Source organism: Nelumbo lutea, chromosome 4 (genome assembly GCF_056320005.1).
Source record: "Nelumbo lutea isolate HS-2025 chromosome 4, American lotus-T2T, whole genome shotgun sequence".
Lineage (NCBI taxonomy): Eukaryota > Viridiplantae > Streptophyta > Magnoliopsida > Proteales > Nelumbonaceae > Nelumbo > Nelumbo lutea.
The window spans coordinates 76,429,816-76,452,964 of record NC_142687.1 but is presented as its reverse complement, the minus strand read 5'-3'; the positions used below and the strand labels follow the sequence as shown (position 1 = coordinate 76,452,964).

The window sequence follows — 23,149 nt, the reverse complement described above, 5'->3', positions numbered from 1 at the left end:
CTTCACAATCTCCAAATCCATTGAAGAAGTGGCCCATTGTTCTGGGGAACACATTGCAAATAAGCTTCTAGTACCAAACGATTACATAGAAATACAAAGTACTTCATTGGTTTATAGATTTTGGTACTTGATTTATTACAAAGTCATTAATTGTTTCAGTACTTGAGATGCCCAGCCATGTACGAAGATTATGCAAATTCCCTATACCCACATATCTCCCATTGTACATGCTTAGGGGATTCTTCAAAGTCTTAAACAAAGAGCAATAACTATTAATGACTTATTTTGTTCATCTCTTTATGCAAATATTGATAAACACATATATATGGGTTTTATACCATCTGGACATCAAGAATGCATTCTTGAATGGTGATCTTGAAGAGGAAGTGTACATGATTCAACCTCTTGGTTTTCTAGCCCAAGGCAATGAATAGAAAATGTGCAAGTTGAAGAAGTCCTTATACGGGCTGAAACAATCACCAAGAGCTTGGTTCAACAGATTTCATGTGGCAGTTTAGCAGAAAAGATATAGGCAATGTCAATCAGATCACACACTGTTTGTGAAAAAAGGAGAAGGTAAAATTGACGCAAACTGCATAGGCCTCTAAAAAAGGGAATAAATAATGCAAGGTTGGGTTGGTTGAGGACACAGTTAAAGGGCAATATAGGACGGAGTTATGTAATGTTAGACCACTAACACTAACCCATCAGATGTAATTAGGATCCAAGCCTCCACAAACTATGATGGAGGATCATCAAATAGTATATGGCCCGGCCCAATTATTGAACGATGTGGACTTTGATTTGTGGCATTTTGAGGATTAATGATGAACCGTGAAAATAACCTGGGCTTACGGGTTATCCCTAATAACAAAATAAATAAAGGTGGAAATTATAGTAGAGACAAAAGGCATATATTGATGTAGAATGTAATAACCTGGGCTTATGGGTATCTTTTTTGCATCTAAGTTGGGTTGTTTAAATATTGATGTAGAATGTAATAACCTATCTGTTGCTTTTTTGTTAAATCAAAAGCTGGGATGTCCTTTGATGTTTGGTTTGTTATCCACAACATTCTCTCTTTTAGTAATAGTTTGGATCTTAAATTTAAGTTTGTCCATCATGGTGGCAACAATGTAGCCTATATTGCTGCTAAGAAAAGTTTTAGTGAGTCAGGTGAGGTGCTTAGTTGGCCTTCTTTTTATGCAAATTTCCTATACCCACATGTCTCCCATTGTACATGCTTAAGGGATTCCTCAAAGTCTTAAACAAAGAGCAATAACTATTAATGACTTTTTTTGTTCATCTCTTTATGCAAATATTGATAAACACCTTACATATATATATATAACCACCTACGGTCTAATTTGACAAGTAATGAAAAATGTAGGGAGAGAGAGAGAGAGGCATTGTATATCAATTGCTAACATGGGATAATGTTCTTGTAAATCTCTTTAATCAATCACTTCTGTTGAATCCGCCTTTAATTAGTTTCATACATGCCCAAACAAAACAGATGCTTTCAATAATTAAAATGAAAAAAAATCAAGCAAAACAGGTAATCACTTATGTAAAGCATTGGACACCAAACACAGTAAGTATCCTTTCTTTTTTCATTTAAAAAAAAAAAAAAAAACTTGGTAAAGCATTTTAAATGGTGTAGTGCATTTTCACAACATTTTAAATGGTAAACCACTCCAAGTCCTGATGATCCTCCTCAACAAACTTTGCGGTTGCATTGCCTTCAACATTGTACCTATCTATCCATCCAATTGAGAACAAGAAAGTAAAACCCCAAATTCATCATTGTAAGTTGAATGTGATTCTTTATGTTCATCCAACTAAAAAAATGAATAAAAAGATTATTATTGTGAACACAATTAGTAACTTGAAATTTGAATCATGTGGCATCATAGAAATACATAATATGATGAAGAAAAATATGGGAAACATAATCTCACATGGATGATTTTCCAAAACTAATCTGATTTATAGACCACATTGCTTAGTATTCAAAATGCAAACCAAAATACAAAAGCTACATGCTGAAGGAATTGAATGATTACTAATTGGTAGTTTTTCTTTTATAGCAAAACAAACATCTTTAAAAGGAAATTGGAAATACAAGAGATGGTGATAAGAAATCACTCAAAAGAGAAAGAAATATTTGCAATAACAATAACCCAACTTCCAACCAAATCAAATCAAAACTAAACATTATCACCACGGAAGACTTGAACCCCCATCATTTGAATCAAAAGTTAAGAAAAGGATTATCTAGTTATATGCTCATAGTCAAACCATTTAACCCCATAACCTAGTAGACATTCTGGTTTTGTGTTTAGTCCAAGTCTTTATCCTCATATACATTAGACAAAGAAACCCTCTACAATTCCATGACTATGAGAGAAAGCTCATGGCTGGCTCAAAGTAATGGAACCGCCACCCATTTTTAAAAGAAATGGGCCCTCATTTTTAGATCTGAAAAATCAATTTACTCGCTTTGATAGTGACTCCTTTCTCCGTAGGAATGACATCAAATCAAGAAACTCTAAATACAAAAGGATTGGAAGAGGGAAGGTATTAGGCACTCATCTTTCCAAACTTCTATAGCAGTTGAATACGGGAGTTATTTAGGCTCAATTTCTAACAAAACACCAATACAAAGGGTTGTTCAGAGCTCTAGAAATCAGGAAAAAATGCTCCCAACTTGACCCATAATTGACTTTAGGTAATGTTATTGGGTCTTAGGTATTGATTTCCCTAAGACCCTTGCCTCTCTACCTCTTTTTCTCAATCTGGATGAAATCGAGAATACAAATTTTCCATGGTTTTTGAACATCAACCTAAAGCTAAGCTCAAAATAGAGATTTATGAATTTAAACTTAGAAAAAATGATGAAATGAGAGACTTACCTCTCATGTACAACCTTGATGGGAGTTTTTCGACAGTAGGAACAAGTTCAAAGAAGCTTGAATATGATACTAGGATGGATGGTGTGCTTTTTTGTTTCAAATCTTGTAGCTGAAAACAGAGTGGCGAATTTGAAGTTTATGGACCTCAACCTAGAGCTAAGCTCAGAGCATTGATTTATAAATTTAAAGTTAGAAAAAATGATGGAATGAGAGACTTACCTCTCATGTACAACCTTGATGGAAGTTTTCCGACAGTGGGAACAAGTTCAAATAAGCTTGAATATGATACTAGGATGGATGGTGTGCTTTTTTGTTTCAAATCTTGTAGCTGAAAACAGAGTGGCGGATTTGAAGTTTGATCTTCAAGTACTTTGGAATTTCAAATAAAATGGAGACATTATAAACGTTAGGAAAATGCTCTTTTTCTCATTTTATTCTCTTTTATATTTCTCTATTTCTAGTTTTCTCTCTTCCCCTCCCTTGAGCTCGAGTTGGATCGGTATTTATAGAGAAAGGAAGGGGGAATGTTCTGAAATTTATTCATTCACAAGGCTTGGGCTTCAAGAAAGTTTTTACAAGAGAATGGGCAAGGATTTTTCAAAGAAAATGGTTATTAGTCAACTTTTCCTCTTTAGCGAAAGGTTGTCTTTGATTTAGGTGTGGTTTTCACGGATTTTGTGCATTCAATGGGAGCTTGGGGCATGCCTATCATGACAGTCTCGTATTTGGGGCAATTGATAGCAAAAAATGTAAATTTAATGAACTTTTAAATGTGGTTTTGCTTTTTCTTAGTTTTAAGTGGGGGTATCTTTAGGTTTTAGGGCTTTTTGGGTCTATTAGACTCAATTTTATTACATCAGGTGTTTGAATAGGTCAAGAAGGGATCTAACATTAACCATCTCCCTTTTGAGGTTTCAAGTTAGGATAGATGAGGTGGTGATTCAATATAGTGCATCAGAATGGTATCTTCCTAGTTTAATGGTCAAACAGGTGAATTAGGACATGAAATTTGACGTACTAGGGTTTTTTGAGTCTTAACACAATAGTGAGGTCTACTTGGCCTAATAGGGTCAGGATGATGGAGATCTATGACTGACAAATTCGGATCAACAAATTTGCTAAAATAGAATTTTGCTTGATGAAGGGTCAAATCGGGGAATTTGGGGATAAAATTTTGTGGGTATGCATTTTTTAACGTCTTAATTCTAATAGAATTGATGGTTCTTCAATCAGGAGTGTAGATTGGCATATAGGTTTATCAATTAATGGGAGGGCTTGAAATAGAATCTCACTTAACAATTTAATAAAGGAGTTTGGCCATGAAATTTTATGTGTTGGGATTTTTTGGGTTTCCAAATATAATGGTAAGGTTTGATTGGCTAAATGAAGTTAAGAAGATAGATGATAGGCTCTAATCAATTAGATTTGCTTAAATAAGATTTAGGTTTGATGGTAGGTCAAACGAGGGAATTTTGTGATGAAATTTGGTAGGTAGGCATGGATTAAGGTGATGAGTCAAGTGATGGTTCTGATTTAAGAAAGAAATAGTTAATCTAGGTTTTCAAAATCTAGTTGTGAATGCTTTTGAGGTTGATCGTTGTAGACTTGTAGTGGGATTCACTAGTTGATGTATCCTAGTGATATTGAGGCGATGGATGCATTGGATCAGGGCCATTTAAACGGAAATTTGCATGATGAATTGTGGATGTGTGACTAATTTTCAATTTCTTAAGTCTATAGGCCATATTTGATTGGACGTCAATGTTGGTCTTGAGGTTTTCATTTGCCCTATAGAATGTGCCAAAAGATGGATTTTTTTTTTGGTTTTGTAAAGTCTTAATTTGAAATAGTTGTGATTCTGAGTTTTAGGGCTAAGAGTAGGGAACAAAGAGGTATGGTGAAGGGACCGAACAAAAATTGGGTGGTGACAATGACCATATTCACTATCCCTTCCATGGCTCCATCTCATACCCGCATTGTCTCACTACTTATTTGGTATGCTCCTTCATGAAAATCTTTTTATTTTTATTCCAACTCCTTAAAAAATCCATCCATGTGCCTCTTCTCCACCTACAAAGTTATTCACATAAGCTGAATTATTTAACTTCTAGACAATTGGACCTCATCAACTACCTCTTCTTTATCATCTTCTTCTTGTTTAATCTCACCTTCATCAGTATCTTTTCCACTACCAATTACCTTGCAACATAATCCAATGGAAAAAGCTCTAAAATCCTATGTCAAAGCAACATAGATTTACACACCAAATGGAGGCCACTTCTAATTGCACAAGGTTAATTTACCAATCAAGATACATATTTACAGTCAAGGTAGAGTTCACTACTCAAAAATTTGTAATTTGAGAAAAACCTATATCAACATTTATGGTTGAGAAAACCTCAACACTTTGTTGTATTGCTCTTCTTGTAGACGGAGACCACTCCGTGCTTGAGGGAGTGGTTGTAACTATGTACGTGGTTGGGGATGTGGTTGCAGCTATGGCTGAATAAAACCCCCATACTAAAGCACGGTTTGGGGTTGGGAACTAGACTAACCACTCTAATGACACAATGATAGGTATTTGATTTCTTAGTAATTATAATACTTATAAATCCAAAATTGGAAGAAAGAATCATTAACTAACCTCTGCGACTAAGTGCAATTGTGGTCTAAGAAAACCTTCGTACCAATGCCCCATTTGAGGTTGGGTACTAGCTTGTAGACGAAGATAACCCCCATACCAATGCATGGTTTGAGGTTGTTAGCTGAGTTGTGAACTCTGAGATTGCAATCAATATTTACATGAGATTTGAAATGGAAGACAACTTTTTTTCATATGATAGATAACACAAAATTTAATAATTACCTAAAAAATTGAATTCTTGTAGGTTGTACCATGACATCAGATTGAGTTGTTATAGCATTGTGGCCTGCCCACTCAATAACCAAATTACTTAAAGGTGTATGACCTCCTCTTGATGAATGACTTCCCCCTCTTGACGAGGCAGAACCTCCTATTGATGAAAATACCCCCACCCCTCTTCTTGGTAGGGTAGAACTTCCCCTCGATGAATGCCTACCCAAGATATTAGATGTTATATCACTTTGTCCTACTCGATTAGTACCAAAGCAACTCCTTGAGTTATGGCCATACTCTTTACAACGAGAACAACATCATCTCCTTCATCCACTACCATGATTAGTTATTGAAGGACCTTTATCTATAGTACGAAGCCATTGTACCCTTGGCCTCCCAAATTTCTTTGGGATTTTAGGTGCTTGTATTGGATCCCAACTTGATGTAGGCCAATGTTTTTCCTATAGGATTGGATGAAAAACATGACTGTAGGATCGCATATATGAGGCTTGAGTATATGAGTCATCATAGTAGTCCTCAATATTCTCCCTCTATTTCTTTATACAAGCAATTGCATGAACACATGGTAACACACTTAGATCCCATTGTTGACACATGCATGACCTTACATTAAGTTTTACCACATTGGTACTGGAATTATACCGCACTTCATATTCACTTTCATCAGAGTATAGGATATCATAAAACCTGGAAGTAGGTTATATAAGTAAATAAGCTAATACTATTGATCAAAACTAGAATAGGAATTAAGAAAATATTAATTTTATACCTGTAGTTGGAGCTCCTCCTATTTAACAATTTTTGTATGTTTCCCACGATAGTAGTATTACTGGTCATAGCTCAGTGACACCTCTCCTCAACCTTTTCCATCCATTTCCTTCTAATACTTTCAAGTAATTGGATGACTGGCATATACCTAGATGACATAATCCACATGTTAAATGACTCTGTCAAATTGTTTGTAATGTCGTTGTCCTTAGAATGAATGGAAAATGCATGCCTAGACCATATGGTCGGATCAACTTGATTGCACCATTGGTAAGCATTGGAGCTGATATCCTTTATAGATAGCATTGCACTTAAAAAATCAGGTCTTGTGTATACTCTAGCAGCTGCCCAAAAAAGGCACTTAAGTGCCTCTCCTTTGTATAGCATTTTGAAATTACTATACAAGTGCCTAAGGCAATATCCATGCTCAACACCAGGTATGATATGTTTGCATGCATTATCCAATCCCTGTAGGCACAATCCATAATAAAAAATAAATAAATAATTGAAAATATTAATAGCAAATACTATTAATGCATTCACATAATAATTTAGGTAGTTAGTTAAAGCATACCTTTTGTCAATCGGACATCAGAGTGAATCTACAACTATGATTAGGGGTGTCGATTGGACTGGATTTGGTCAAATCCGATCTAATCCAATGTGAGTCCATACAAATGGATCAGGTCCAATCCAATCCAATGAATAATTTGGACCATTTAGGACTATCCAATTTGTTCAAATTCATTTTAATTTAGATTGGCTTCAACCCAAACCCAGTCCATTGACACCTATGTTCTTATCTTATATCAATGGACCAGATATTGGCTTAATCCAACCAAATCCAATATAAATTTCGTACGGACGAACCAGCTCTAGTCCAGTCTAATAGATTTTTGGACCGGATTGGTCCAGTCTACCATGTCTTTTTGGTCTGTCCATTTTCATCCAAATTGATTTTGGACTGGATGGGGTCCAGTCCAAAACCGGTCCATTGACACCCTTAACTATGATCCACCATAATAGCATTTTGTAGCTACCCCATGAACCATGTCCAACTATGAATGTTTTCCATCTCAACTACACCAACTACTATAGGAAACAAGCCATTGCCACTATCAAGACCAATTGCAGCAAGCAAGACCCCACCAAGTTGACCCTTTAAGTGGGTTCCATCCAGTCCAATAAATTTCCTACATCTTGATAACCACCCCTTCCTCATCGCATCATAACTCACAAAAACCCGCTTGAAAACATGAGGCACTAATAATGATATCCTATCAAGATGAATTCTAGCAACGCTTCTAGGATTTGTACTCAAAATGGCCTCCCAATACTTTGGCAACTTCTGAATGATTCCTTATGTCTGCCATCAATTTGCTCCATCGCCTTTCATTTAGCTTTGTAAACCTTTTGATGCTTAATATCCATATCATATTTCTCCTTCGAATAAGAAACCGTGGCCCTAGATGACATTGTAGGATCTGCTTGTATCCTATCTCCTATCTTTCTAGCTATCCAAGAATAACTAGCTTTCTTGTTTACAGTCAACATAGGACATGTGTGCTCACCACTAGACCTGTTCACGGGCCAGGTTTCAAGCCTGACTTTACACTGTATCGGGATCGAGCTCCAAGCCAGGCCCATTCAAATTTTGACAAAAGCCAAGCCCAAGTCTGACCCATGAACATGTCTACTCACCATGTAATGTCTTTAGAATGAAGGTAATATCATCTAGTACAATTGATGCATAGATCTTCCATTGACAACCTTCTGATGCACAACTATAAATACACGTATCAGGATCTTTCTTAGCCCTTATTAGAGAAACCCACTTGAAAGCACAAACGTCTTTAATCGCCCATCTAAAAGCCTTTTTGTTGTTGAACATCATCCCAATTGCCAATTCTGGTTTCTCCCCATCCCATCGAGGAATATCATTTTTGTGTCTTTCATCATCATAACCAACTAAACTCTCATAATCAAATGTTGGCTCATAATTTGATAGATAATCAACCTCACCCTCATTAATGCCACTTTTACGACAAATGCTAAACACACACTCCTCTTCAACTAGAGTAGCACCGCATTCTGAATTAGTATCATCTTCACTCATTCCAGCTTCAAAATCAGCATCACTAGTGTTACCAAAGTCTGGGTTGCTACCACCTTCTATGGAACACACATTATCATCCATTGCAACCTATATTAAATTCATAAGAACCATGCTATCAGTGACTAAACAATAAGTCTGAGAGAATAATATAGTGGAAAATATTGTTATGGAAAAGCGTTTTAATGCCCAAAAATCAGAAAAAATGGACTTTGTGATCTAATGTACAAAGTCTGAAAAGAATAAGTTGTTTTCTATTGTACTTTATCTGGAGATAATTGGCATAGTGAAAACCATCCTTTTACTGGATCTGGATATGGATAAGTTATAGAAATTGGACAAAAAAATGGACTTTGTTTTCTGAATTCCATTACTTAGGGCCCTTTTGGGTTGGTCCTGATTCAAGGAATTGATAGGACAAGGGAGTTCCGTATTATTCATCATCTGAACTCCAATAGAGCTGATAATGTTTTCCATGTTTGGTAGCTAGTCATAGTGTTGTTTGTGCATTAGTCCAATTGGTCATAGTGTTGTTTGTCCATTCCATTAACTAATGTGATGGATTTGAAATTAGGTTCATTTGACATCTGGATAAGAAAATCCAAAACAGGTAAAATGAAAAAGGCTTGAGTTCTAATATTTCCCATGAACATTCCATCTTTTAAGCTTTCTATTCCAATCCCTTGTGCATATATTTTGGAAATTAGGTTCATTTGACATCTAGATAAGAAAATTCAAAACAGGTTTGAGATTTGTTGTTAATTTTATATGGACATTTCAGGTTTTTAAGCTTTCTATTCTAATCCATTCAAACTTAATAGATTATCCTTTTGCATGTCAGAATATACTCTTATGAAAAACCAAGTGAATCAAATCAATTCTGCTGAAACTATCTTTAAGCAAAAACCACTTATAACTATGAAAAAAAAAAAAAAACTAATACAGTTTTGATTAGTTGGGATAATGTTTCTATATATAGTTTTCCTCCTATACTGAATTTGGATAAACTTTTGCACAGTGAAAACCATCACTTACTAATGTAAAGAGAGGAAAAAGTGTTTTTTTACTGTTTTGTAACAGAGTACTTGGTCTGGAAAAGATCAATATAGTGTGGCACAACTTTGTTCATTGTGGGGACCGTGAAGAGCTGCATTTGGTCTCACAAGAAGCAGTCAATTGATGCAAGAAAAGTAATAAAAAATCCATTCCAGCAAACAAGCAAGCCTATGTCGTTTTCTACCATTCACAGGTTTAAATGCTCTTCTTCCAACTAAAAAAAAAAAGATTGCCAGTGTGATTGTGTTTATTTACCTTGAACATCGAAAGCTTCTATTGAAATATACATCTGTGTCGAATGTGTTCTTCACAGGAAACAGATAAGCGACCGGTATACTTGCCACCGATCAAACAATCGCCGCTGAAGGTCTCAGATGATGGCCATCGTCTTTTTGGTCTCACACTTGGTTTCATTCTGATTGGCCTTGTTCTTAGACGATGGAAGAAGCAGCGACAAATGGCAATAGTTTTCTTTTTCTCAAACTGTGGAAGAAGCAGTGGCAATGGGTTTCACATTCTCAAATGGTGGAAGAGTCAATGGAAATGGTTTTCTCTTTCTCAGATGGTAGAAGAAGTAGTGGCAAATGACAATGGTTTTCTCTCTCTCAAACAGAGGAGGAAGCAACAGCAATGGTTTTCTCTTTCATTCAAACTATTAGGGTTTTGGGTTGAGGAACTATTGGGGTAATTTTGGGGTATGGTAAGATGGGTCAAACATAAGAAAGGTTAAAATTGTAAATTAGTAGCATCCGTTAGTCAAGTTATTGTTATCTCTCACATGGGGAGTTTTGGATGTTTTGAAAAGCTGTGGTGAATTTAAGAGAATTTGTTTTTAGACACCAAGGCTCTTCACGGGTCGGGTTGGGTCGGTTTACTAGGGTTTTCCTAACCGACCCAGCCTGGTCGGATTACCTGAGGTGGAAACTGACACCGATCCAATGATAAGCAAAACTGACCTGATCGATTTGAGTCGGGTTGGGTCAGTTTCGGTTTTGTTCCTATATTAAAAGGACAAAAAAACCTAGAACTAGAAGGAAATTTATTTGAAAAGATGGGAGAGTTGAGAGCCAATTTCAAAAATCAAATGATGTCTTGAGTTGAGGACTTGAGGGGGGCAGACCAAGTTAGAGAATAGAAGAAAAGTCAAAAGTTATCAATAAAATAGAAAGTGAAACTATTTTATAGAAAGAATGCTGAAATATTTATATTTCAATAAATTTTCTAAATTCTAATATAGGTAAAAAATGACACCTAATTCTAATTGTAATTTCCTAATGGGTTGCCTATTTGGTGTAAAAGACTATAGAAACTAGGATAGACACAATTTAGGAAAAAAATGACACCTAATTCTAATTGAAGACAAAAGTTATCAATAAAAGTTATCAATAAAATAGAAATTCAAACCGTTTTATAGAAAGAATGCTGAAATATTTATATTTTAAAAAACTTTCTAAATTCTAATCTAGGTAAAAAATGACACCTAATTCTAATTGTAATTGCCTAATGGGTTGCCTATTTGGTGTAAAAGACTATAGAAACTAAGATAGATACAATTTAGTTAAGTAGGAACTAAAAGACTAGTCAAGTAGGAACTACCGAACTAGAAGACTAATTGGTTTGGTTTGGGTCGGGTTGGTTTCGGTTTTCACACAAGAAAACCAAAACTGACCCAATTTATCAGTTTATGAATTTGCCCAACCCGAAAACCGACTGGTGCTAATGAAAACTTAATCGACTCGGGTTGGGTCAGTCCGGATTGGTCGGTTTGGTCGGTTTGGGCCTTCTTATGAATAGCCCTATTATACACTTTCCGTTAAAAAATTGAACAGCAAAATAGTCTTTTGTCAATTGTTAAAAAACCTAGGAGTATATTAAAGCAATTTCTAAATAGTAAAGGTGAATAAGCCAATTTCTTAAATCGTAGAGGTATTTTAAGAAATTTGGCTAATGAAAAATTAAGAGTTTATCCAGCTCTTGGGCTTGGATTATTGGATACTTCACTGAGTCAAGATTAGGTCTCAACAAAAGCTTCACAACACACAACTGTCCCAACAAAACTGACGTAGTCGGTTTGAATCGGTTTGGGTCAATATGGGTCGGTTTGGGTTTCAACCAACTCCAACCTTGCACGATGCATATGAAGTCAAAATGCTAATATTATATATAATATTTTAGAATATATTTTCTAGAAATATATATTTAAAACCAAAACATATATACAAATATATCGAAATATATATTTTCTAATTTCTGGAAATATATATTTCAGAAATATATATCTGATATATTTCAGAATATATATTTTTTCATATATATATTTATTATTTAAAACTAAAATATCTATATTTAACAAATATTCTTTCAAAATATATATTCTTTCACATAACTCGGTTCGGTTCGGTTCGGTTTGGTTTCAGTTTTCACATATGAAAACCGAAATCGAACTAAATTATCGGTTTGTTCATTTATGCAACCCGAAACCGATTAGTAGTGAAAAAAACTAACCAACTCAAGTTGGGTTGGGCCAGGTTGGTCGGTTTAGTCGGTTTGGATTTATTTGTGAACAACCCTAGGTGGAGGCAGGATTCCATCTCAAGTCTCCACTACAAACTGCAAGAGACCCTACCAACCAACTGGTTGGCACCTTGCCCCACCATGTGTATAAAGCAAGGTTTGGAAGAGTTGCATAAAATCACCGTTCCATTACTACAAGACTAAAGCCATGTTTGGGATTGCTTAAATTAAAAATAAGTGCTTAAAAACAAGTGCGTATTGAAATAAGCACTTATTTGTATTTGGTACCCAACTTTTTCAAGTGATTGTTTTTTAAAATAAACATTTATTTTATATTGGATGTTTGGTGGTCTTTTTCTCTAATAAGCACTTAAATAAGCATTTGTGACTATTTTTCCCTTCATTTTCTTTCAAATTTTCAAAATATACTCTTTGAAAGCACTGTTATAAAAGTATTTTTATAAAAGCACTTTTATGAAAGTACTTTTACGAATACTTTTGTAAAAGTGCTTTCATAAAAGTGCTTTCATAAAAGTGCTTTCATAAAAGTACTTTTATCAAAGTGTTTTTATAAAAATGCTTTTATAAAAGTACTTCTTAAAAATGATTAAAAGTACTTTTATAAAATTCAACTAGGGATAATTTTATAAGTGTTATTTTAAAATTCAACTAAGGATAATTTTGGAAGAAAAAAAATCGATAAGTGCTTATTGTATAAGCACTTAAAAAAAAGCTGTAAATTTGGGCTTAAAAATAGGCTCTTACTTTTAAAATAAGCACTTATTTCAAACTTATTTCTCAAATACCAATAAGTGCTTAATGGTCCAAATAAGTACTTATTTTAAATAAGTAGTCCCAAATATCGATTTCAATTTGGTAAAATTGGGCCAATCTGTGTGTTCCATTGCCTGTCTTGGGTTACTCCCCTTTCCAAGCTCCAACGTGGCAACATGGTAGGGATTCCAGAGTCTAGGGATCAAAAGGGCCTCAGAAATAGATCGGTAGCAGTTGCTGCCTTGCTGGTATTCTCTATCAGAAATAAACAGGTTTGTTGCTGATACATCTGGCAATTAGTTCAGATTGGCTTACATTTTAACTTCTGTTTTGGTGGTCATGGCGTCACTCAGCAACTGCTTGTCTGCTACACAACATCTCATCATCCTCCATTCGTGAAGCAAATTTCAGCCGTAAACATCTTGTGATATTTCCAGAAATAAATCCGTTTCTAAAATGGCTCTGATGTTAAATGAGAAAAACCCTTGGTCTATGGCCCATTTAAGAATGGGCCTTGTCAGATGCATGTAATGTAAATTGTATAAAAGCACAAACCATGCGTTGATGATGATCATCAAAAAAATGGCAAGCAACATGGTGATTATGGTGATTGGTGAGGATGGGTACACTACACAGGCCACTCCTAGGACAAGGCTTAATGATGATGATGGGAACACAAATGCACGATTGCAGGGTGAAGTGAAGCTGATCCTCGGCCTGCCCAATATAAAAATAAAGGAAATTTTTCCATTAGTACCCTGTATTTTGGGCCTAGTGCCACTTTGATCTCAGATATTTAAAATGTGACAATTCAGTATTCAAAATTTTAAAACGTAACAATCAAGTACCTACCATTAAGTAGCTGTTAATCAACTATTAAGTAGCATTTAAAAAGGCATAAATACCCTTCAAGTGTTATTTAAATTTTTTTTTTATCAATCATCTAAATATTGACAAAAAATTAACAGTCTCAAATATTTGCCTTTTCCATTCAAGAAAGCTGGGGTCACATTTGAGTGAGCATTCTAATGACCCTAATTTTTTTGAATAGAAGAGGCAAGAATTTAAGATTATTAATTTTTTGTCAATGTTTGGATGGTTGATAAAGAAAATTAAATGACATTCGAAGAGTATTTATATCCTTTTAAAATGTCGGCTAATGACTGATTAATAACTAGTTAACAACAGGTACTTGATTGTTATATTTTAAAAATTCGGATACTAAATTGTCGCATTTTAAAATTCTAGAACCAAAGTGACACTACCCGTAAAGTGTAGGATACTAATCGGGAACTTAAGTCTGAACCCTAACTAAGATATTTGTAAAACTCAGGCTCGAAATAAATATAACGTGTAAGCCTATTAAGGAATAAAGATTGAATGTCTGTTCTTGTGTGAATCGAAGCTGCAATTCAGTAGCTCATTTTCTTGCTACTTCAGAATGACATGATGGAGTGTGGTGGCTCAATCCTCCGTCTTGTCTGGCCGCTCGGCTCTCTCGGAAGCTGTTGTTTCTGGTCGGTCTGGGTTCGATCGCTATTTTGTTGATGATAGCTTGGGTGGTGATTTAAATGCAAATGCAGTTTCTGATATACGAGGTGCATCCCCTTGTGAAAGGACAAAAAGACCTTCACATAATTTGACATGTAATGCTGCCTTTTGGTTTTGTTTAATCAGAAAATAGTAAAAAAAAAAGAAATTTGTAGGAAAACCTTGTACTCTAGAAATTGTCAAAGGATGTCTAAAAATTTAAGGGTTCGATTTGGCCCTCCAATGAAATTGCGACATGTGGCACCTCGTGACAACTAGGCAAACATTCAGGCAACAACTTACCAAGTTGGTGTCCCACCCGGGCATTGGTCTGGCTGGCCTAACACAGCCTATGCGCGACCTGCACGTGGTCTGGCGCGGCCTGGCGCTGCCTGCGTGCGACCTACCGTGGCCTACGCGCAACCTACCGCGGCCTGCGCGTGGCCTGCGCGACCTGGCCGGATCAGCCTGGCACATGATCCAACCTGGCCGACTTGGCAACCCACAAGACGCCCACCGATGAACCATAACGGCATACCCCATGAGCTCGGTAACTCACCAAGGAGCTCACCAAGGAGCTCAGTAGCTCACCAAAGAGCTCGCCAAGGAGCTAGGCAGCTCTCCAAGGAGTTCACCACTAAGGAGCTAGGCAGCTCGGCAAAACTCGCCACAAGCAGCTCGGCATTGCCCAAAGAGCTCGGCATAGCTCCCCCGGGCAGCTCGCCACTTGTAGGGTAGCTCGGTATAGAAGAGTAGTTTGGCGTATCGTAGGAAGATCTCATGCCTGACAACCTGGCCTAGACACTGACCCGCCGACTGACACAGGCGCCGACCTGACAACCTGACCCAAACACCGACCCGCCAACTGACACAGGCGCCAACCTAACAACCTGGCCCAGACATTGACCCACCGACTGATACAAGTGCCGACCTGACAACCTGGCCCAAGTGCCGACCTGGCCGCCCGACACAAGCGCTAGCCTGACAACCTCGAGGAGTTCACCACCGTACCCCGATTCTGACGGGATATGACGAGTCTTACCGTTTGAAGGCTTTTCACTCACCTAACTCGCGAGGACACCACTATATAAGGACTCCGACCCCCAAAGCCAAAGGAGAAAAAAAAGAAAAGGATGGTAACCCCTGCTCTCTAGCTCTCTCATTTCTCCCAAGCTCTCTGTAATCAGAATGCTAACTTATGCATCGGAGAGTCCCCGTTGGGAAAATACCCCCGGGTCCTCTGACTCAGTTCTCGTAGGTCCCTCAGCTCCCGCCGCCTACAAAGGAGAGGAAATCACCTCACGCAGAGGGTAGTCGGGTTGCGCTACACCAGGGAGCTCCACCATCCTCTGAGTTGCAAGCCGCCTAGGAGCATGTCAAATGACAAGTCCACCAGGGAGCTCGCCACCAGGCAGTTCACCACCAGGGAGTTCACTACCAGGCAGTTCACCACCAGGGAGTTCTCCACCAGGTAGTTCACCACCAGGCAGTTCGCCACCAGGCAGTTCACCACCAGGCAGTTCGCCACCAGATAGTTCTCCACCAAGGAGTTCGCCACCAAGCAGTTCGTCACCAAGTAGCTCTCCACCAGGGAGCTCGCCACCAGGCAGTTCTCCACCAGGGAGTTCGCCACCAAATAGTTCATCACCAAGGCACGTCACCACCGGGTCAAATAACGAGGTACTTAACCAAAAAAATTTATACATCACAAAAAATTGCTACGTGGCCAGAAACGGTTACATCAATTGGCTCCGTCTGTGGGAACACGCTACAAAAAGCTAAGTTCTCATCCTACAAAAGCTAAGTTCTCATCTTACCAAAGCTAAGTCCTCAGTTTTTAGAAATTGAAGCTATCGCTTTATAGTTTACATTTTTTATGAACTCAAAGACTATGCAGGGAGCTAATAGACTAAGTAGATCTACCGACCTTACTTTCAATTCAAATAATGCCTCATCAGTCCTCTCTGCAAGGTCCCCCCTACAAAGATGAGCTCTTCGTGGCTTTCGCGGGAGTTGGCGGCCAACAGACTACATAGGTGCCCTTACCGGTCGAGCCTTCCAAGGCTCCCATGTGAGCTGGCGACCTAAAGTTAGTAGTGTTGCCCCCGAAGGTCGAGCTCCTAGTAGCTTCTTATAGGAGTGGGTGACCGGCATTACGAAGCTGATGCAGCACAATCATAGCTCAACACCTCACAGGCAAAGCCTACGGGCCACATTACTGCTTAAGACGCGGTCGCCTCTCCGGCATGGGCAAAAGTCAAAGAAGAGTAGACTACGAGTCACTCCCAAAGCCTACGGGCCACATTACTGCTTAAGACCCGATCGCCTCTCCGGCACGGGCAAAAGTCAAAGAAGAGTAGACTACGAGTCGCTCCCAAAGCCTACAGGCCACACTATTGCTAAATATCCAGTCGCTTCCTCAGTAGGAGCAAAATCAGCAAAAGTGAACTATAAGTTGCCCTAGAGCCTAAGGGCTACACTATTGAATTGGTGGAGACCCCTCACCATACTGGTGGCTCACCACATACAGGCAGCTCCCGAAGCCTAAGGAATTGGATCAACACTTACCAACTCGTCGACTTACGGACCAAAAGAAATCTACTCCCTTCGCTGAGTTACTCTCAGCTTGGGATTAGGGGGCAATTGATGAGGGAAGATTTGGCCCTCCAGTGAAATTGCGACACATGGCACCTCGTGACAAGTAGGCAAACACCCAGGCAACAACTTATCAAGTTGGTGTCCCACCCAAGCACCGGTCTGGCTGGCCTAGCACGGCCTGCGCACGACCTGCATGCGGCCTGGCGTGGCCCGCACGCTACTTGGCATGGCCTGCGCGGCCTAGCGCTGCCTGCGCGCGACCTGGCATGGCCTGCACGCGGCCTATGCGACCTGGCTGGATCATCCTGGCACATGATCCGACCTAGTCGACCTGGCAACCTACAAGACGCCCACCGATGAACCATAACGGCATACCCCACGAGCTCGGTAACTCACCAAGGAGCTCACCAAGGAGTTCGGTAGCTCACCAAAGAGCTCGCCAAGGAACTAGGCAGCTCTCCAAGGAGCTCGCCACCAAGGAGCCAAGCAGCTCAGCAAAGCTCGCCACAAGCAACTCGGCATAGCCCAAGGAGCTCGGCATAGCTCCCCCGGGCAACTCGCCACTTGTAGGGTAGCTCAGTACAGAAGAGTAGTTTGTCGTATCGTAGGAAGATCTCCTGCCTGACAACCTGGCCCAGACACCGACCCGCCGACTGACACAGGTGCCGACCTGACAACCTGGCCCAAACACCGACCCACTGACTGACACAGGCGCCGACCTGACAGCCTGGCCCAGTCACTGACCCGCCGACTAACACAAGCGCCGACCTAACAACCTGGCCCAGGTGCCGACCTGGCTGCGTGACATAAGCGCCAGCCTGACAACCTTGAGGAGTTCACCACAGTACCCCGGTTCTGACGGGATATGACAAGTCTTACCGTTTGAAGGCTTTTCACTCACCTAACCCGCGAGGACACCACTATATAAGGACTCCGACCCCCAAAGCCAAAGGAGAAAAAAAAGAAAAGGATGGTAACCCCTGTCTCTAGCTCTCTCATTTCTCCCCAAGCTCTTTGTAATTAGAATGCTAACTTAGGCATCGGAGAGTCCCCATCGGGAAAATACCCCCGGGTCCTCTTATTCAGTTCTCGCAGGTCCCTCAGCTCCCGCCGCCTACAAAGGAGAGAAAATCACCTCATGCAGAGGGTAGTCGGGTTGCGCTGCACCAGGGAGCTCCACCATCCTCTGAGTTGCAGGCTGCCTAGGAGCATGTTAAATGATGAGTCCACCAGGGGACTTGCCACCAAGCAGTTCGCTAGCAGGCAGTTCGCCACCAAGTAGCTCTCTACCAGGGAGCTCGCCACCGGACAGCTCTCCACCAGGGAGTTCACCACCAAGCAGTTCGTCACCAAGTAGGTCTCCACCAGGGAGCTCGTCACCAGGCAGTTCGCCACCAAGTAGCTCATCACCAAGGCACGTCACCACCGGGTCAAATAACGAGGTACTTAGCAAACAAATTTATACATCACAAAAAATTGGTAGGTGACCAGAAATGGTTACATCAATTTGGTTTATGAGAATAGGGGTTGAACTCTGAAATTGGTTTTTAAAACCGATTTGGATAATGAATCATTTAGAGTCTGGTTCCTGGGTCAAACGATCGGAATGGATGGCCCGTTCTAACAAAAAATAAAAAATGGTCAAAAATATTGAATGGTTCGAATGGTTTAACTGCCCGAATCAGTGGTTTATTGACCAAATTAACATTTTTTTTTGGCAAAAATTCGGTTTTAAAGAAAATTGGAACCGATCACTTGACCGATTCTGTCCGGTTTTGAAAGCCATGGTTTCAACAATGTTCTAAAAACCGGTTAAACCGTATTTCCTCTCTATATGATTCGACTATCCAAAATTAAGAAAAGGGGTCTGGAATCGGTTTCAACTTTCAACAATGTTTTAAAACCGGTTAAACCGTTTTTCCTTTGGGTTTGGTTCGACTACTATACAAAATTAAGAATGGGATGAAAGGGAAAAGAATAGTTATATAATATAATAGGGGTTTTTACAAAAATCCCTATACTATATTCTTCCTTCTCCTTCTCCTGAATTCCTCCTTTCAGGCGGCTCGTGGTTCTAGACGTGCTCCAAACAGTTTTTGGCAACTTCTAACCAGCTGGCGAAATTATGAGTGCGCTCACGTCCACGTGTCGAAGAGAGCCACTTAAAATTATAAGTCGGTTTTAATTCTAACACTAAACAAAACATACATCACTCTACACTCTACACCTCATTAACTTAATTAATTTAATACTGTTGATAATCAAGTGATACTGAATTACTGATGATGGGATAAAGGGTTGGGAAGAGTACCTTTGGTTGGTTTGTAAAGGATAATGCATTTTTGCCACGGGGCGCAACTACGGCCTCAATTGAGATACTGACACCAAGCACAGTTTCGAGGCAATTTTACAACTCAAACTTGATATGGCCCCGCTTTACAATTTGCTTACGTAACTCCAGTAAAGAGATACATGACAAGGTTGACGGTTACCCATGGCCCACCTCACCAGTCCACCACCCCCGGACCCAACCAAGTGACCAACTGCCAAAACACCCAAAATATATAAAATAAAAAAAGCTGAAATCACGGACACGTGTTGCTTCTCTAGTCGTCCTGGTTGACTGATCTGCGGAATGAGGTCGGATTCACCGATCAAAGAGGGTTAATATCTGCTACCCCACCATAAACTATATAATGTTGAGATTGGTCCTTATGATGGTTCAATCCAGCGGCTTATAATTATAAGGTGATCAAATATGCGTTATCCGATGGCACATATTTATGGGATGTAAAATATACGCCCCTTACCTCGTTTTCTTTTATTTGACCAAAGTAGCCTTGTTGTAATCTTAGAACTTCATCAACATCATGCGATCAATAAACATGTTGCATGCCAACAACAAAGAGTAAAGGGTATATTTGTCTTTAGAGTTTATTGGTCAAAGATGAAAATCTTGACGGCTGAGAAAGCATCGCCCGTGAACAGGGGAAGACCTCTCATCAAAATTAATTGCTCAAGCAAAATATCTGATAAGGTGATAACCAGTCTAGGAGAGACGAAGGGTATGTCGGCCATTTTAATCAGTGATCGGTGCCACCACTGTTCTAATGCCAGGTTTCACCGTAGGTGAAGAGCTTCCTTCTAGGCTCTCTAGTCTCTTCTATGCAATCACGTGCGAGCACATTCGAGAAACTTCCTTTCGTCCTTTCGACAATATACCAACCGTCGGATCTCTCACGTTTGCCACGTGTCGATCAGAAATAAGTTCATCGGAAGATGATAATAAGAAATTTAAAACTTTCCAGTAATTTCGCCTCTTTGGCTCTTTCCCTCTCAAGAAAATTCCCTCCGGTGAACTCCTTCCCCGTTTCCTATTTAAGCTGACCCAAGTCCAACCTCTGGCTTTGTACTACAACGACCCATTAAGTAGAATTCTCCATCGTTTTTCTATAAACGTTCTTTCCAGTATCATCGTCACTCATTTCAATACAGCAAAAGTCGATTTCTTGATCTCATCGTGACTCATTTCAAAGCTTTCTCGATCCCTACAAGTCTGTTATTCTACTAATCTTCTAATCCTTCATTATTTGTTCGTCGATCCTCTCTTCCATACCAAACTCATCATGGCCCCTAACATCAGTAACACTGCTGCGAAAATCGCCAGCCTTGTGAAGCCTGCGAGCATACCCAGCAGAGCTTACGTTACGTTTTTAGCAGGCGACGGCGACTATTATAAAGGGGCTGTCGGTTTGGCCAAGGGTCTGAGGAAGGTGAAGAGCGCTTACCCGCTCGTTGTAGCTGTCTTGCCGGACGTTCCAGAGGAGCATCGCCAGATTCTGGAATCCCAGGGATGCATTGTCAGAGAAATACAGCCGGTGTATCCTCCGGAAAACCAGACTCAATTCGCCATGGCATATTATGTCATCAACTACTCCAAACTGCGAATCTGGGAGGTATGTGTGTGTGTGTGTGCATGGAAGCCATGGAGCCATGGATAGATGAACGACTTGGTGCTTACACATGGCAATGCCATGGGTTTGGCATGCAGGCACCTGTCCATCGTACGTGGTGGCTCATGGCCGTCTTTATTGAGGCATAGATTTCTTCTTTTCTTACCGTCGAATACCGACAAGAATTGAAAATTGAATAGTATACAGAATGTCTCACTCACAGTATGTCGCTATGTTTCGATTTGTGTCAATTGCAGTTTGTAGAATATAGCAAGATGATATACTTGGATTCGGATATTCAAGTTTACGACAACATAGATCATCTGTTTGATCTACCCGGCGGCCACTTTTACGCAGTGATGGATTGTTTCTGCGAGAAAACATGGAGTAACACACCCCAATTCAAGATCGGATACTGCCAGCAGTGCCCAGACAAGGTGAAGTGGCCTGCTGAGTTGGGTCCACCTCCGTCCCTCTACTTCAACGCCGGCATGTTCGTCTTTGAGCCTAGCCTCTCTACCTGCGACGATCTCTTGAAAACCCTACAAGTCACACCTGCCACCTCGTTTGCAGAGCAGGTAAAGAATTGAAAGAAAAACCCTTTTCACCGTATTGATGTTAGTTGATTCTGAATGGAGCTCCCCCATTAAATTCTGCACTTGGTTCTCTTATCGCAGGATTTCTTGAATATGTTCTTCAAGGATATTTACAAGCCCATTCCTCTGGTCTACAACCTGGTCTTGGCGATGTTGTGGCGACACCCTGAGAACGTAGATCTGGATAAAGTGAAAGTCGTTCACTATTGTGCAGCGGTGAGTGTATGAGTGTTAGATAGAAAAAGTCTTGGTTTCTGAACATGGTGAAGACTGAAGAGTATGTGATTGGTTTCTTAGCTAATTCGGTTGTGAATGTTTGTTTACATAAAAAATGAAACAGGGATCGAAGCCATGGAGGTACACGGGGAAGGAGGAGAACATGCATAGGGAGGACATAAAGATGCTTGTGAAGAAATGGTGGGATGTGTACAACGACGAATCATTGAGCTACAAGAAACCGGCGGCAATAGCGGACGGCGAGGCAGAGCTGACGAAGGGCGTGGATTTGGAGCCATTCCGGGCGGCGTTGTCGGAGGCAGGCGTGGTTCACTACCTTACTGCCCCATCGGCTGCTTAATATCTAGATCAAATGGCCTTTCCACTCCGATGTATATTTCGACTTTTTGAGTTTTTGGTTTCTTCTTGTTTGTCTTTGGTTTTTTAAGCTTCTCTGTTTCATCATTTCATGAAGCGAAGCTTAATATCACCATGGAGAAGATCCATGCTTGTTAATTATTATTATAAATCTATGTTATATGTGTAATCGTTTATTAATACATAATATACATATGTAATCTTTTTTTTTTTTTCTTTTAACTATATAATGCCTATAAGAATATTTGGACTGGCTTCTAATTTTTTCCTCCTCCCTGGCTCTACTAAAACAAACACCGAATTCAAAATTCGATCGAAGGAAATATCAATTTGATCCATTTTGCTTTATAGCAGACGAATGGGAGAGTTGTTTATTACTTGGTTCTGTGTATGTATTGATTAAATTTGCCTTCTTTGTTAATGAAACTGTAGGTTAAATATTTAAAACCTCTCCAGAAAGCTAGAACCTTCTCTTTGTGAAATGATTTTAACTACAGGGTATTTTTATTTTCACAAAGAGAAGGTTATAAATGGGTGGTGTGTTATAAATAAAGAGAAGAAATAAAATATTTAGAAATACAAAAATTAATTAAAAATATAAAAATCAGTACATGAATGATGAATCTTTGTCCGGGTGGTACGGTTTGACAGGTAGACTGTCCAGGTCAGCGATTCACGTTCCACATTTTTTTGACAAGCGGGCCAAGTGGTAAATGAGACTTGAATGATGATCAGTCTCCAGGTTGAATGGTTCAACCCGGCCACCCGGATGAACGCTTTGTAGACATTGGGTTTAACCCTCGGATAAAATTATTCTTCAGTGTTATACACGAGGAAACTCATTCCATCCAACATGCCAA

The 23,149-nt window shown here is 39.5% G+C and overlaps 2 protein-coding genes across 3 annotated transcripts; one reads left to right on the top strand and one right to left on the bottom strand.

The window, feature by feature from the left end:
- Positions 1 to 1,508: 1,508 nt before the first annotated feature.
- Positions 1,509 to 10,359, bottom strand: LOC148861167 (uncharacterized). Of its 2 annotated transcripts, none has more exons than XR_016112221.1 (2): positions 9,986 to 10,321; positions 1,509 to 1,760 (listed from the first exon to the last, which is right to left on the bottom strand). XR_016112221.1 is itself a non-coding variant. In XM_088982097.1 (2 exons), exons 1-2 carry the CDS (start codon positions 9,992 to 9,994, stop codon positions 8,255 to 8,257), a joined length of 519 nt encoding a protein of 172 aa, XP_088838223.1. In that variant the 5' UTR covers positions 9,995 to 10,359; the 3' UTR covers positions 5,944 to 8,254. The 2 variants fall into 2 exon arrangements, 1 of the variants encoding a protein (XP_088838223.1); XM_088982097.1 differs by lacking the exon at positions 1,509 to 1,760 and adding an exon at positions 5,944 to 8,764 and having other exon boundaries at positions 9,986 to 10,359.
- A 10,104-nt stretch (positions 10,360 to 20,463) lies between these two features.
- LOC148861166 (galactinol synthase 2-like) lies at positions 20,464 to 22,552 on the top strand. The gene is made up of 4 exons (XM_088982531.1): positions 20,464 to 21,102; positions 21,357 to 21,677; positions 21,777 to 21,911; positions 22,036 to 22,552. Exons 1-4 carry the CDS (start codon positions 20,773 to 20,775, stop codon positions 22,270 to 22,272), a joined length of 1,023 nt encoding a protein of 340 aa, XP_088838657.1. The 5' UTR covers positions 20,464 to 20,772; the 3' UTR covers positions 22,273 to 22,552.
- The last annotated feature ends 597 nt before the right edge of the window (positions 22,553 to 23,149 follow it).

Bases quoted from the DNA above. Each gene is read 5' to 3' on its own strand.
- LOC148861166 (XM_088982531.1), top strand. From the start codon at position 20,773: ATGGCCCCTAACATCAGTAACACTGCTGCGAAAATCGCCAGCCTTGTG. The intron at 21,103-21,356 runs GTATGTGTGTGT...TGTCAATTGCAG, and splicing joins CCAAACTGCGAATCTGGGAG to TTTGTAGAATATAGCAAGAT. The intron at 21,912-22,035 runs GTGAGTGTATGA...AAAATGAAACAG, and splicing joins TCGTTCACTATTGTGCAGCG to GGATCGAAGCCATGGAGGTA.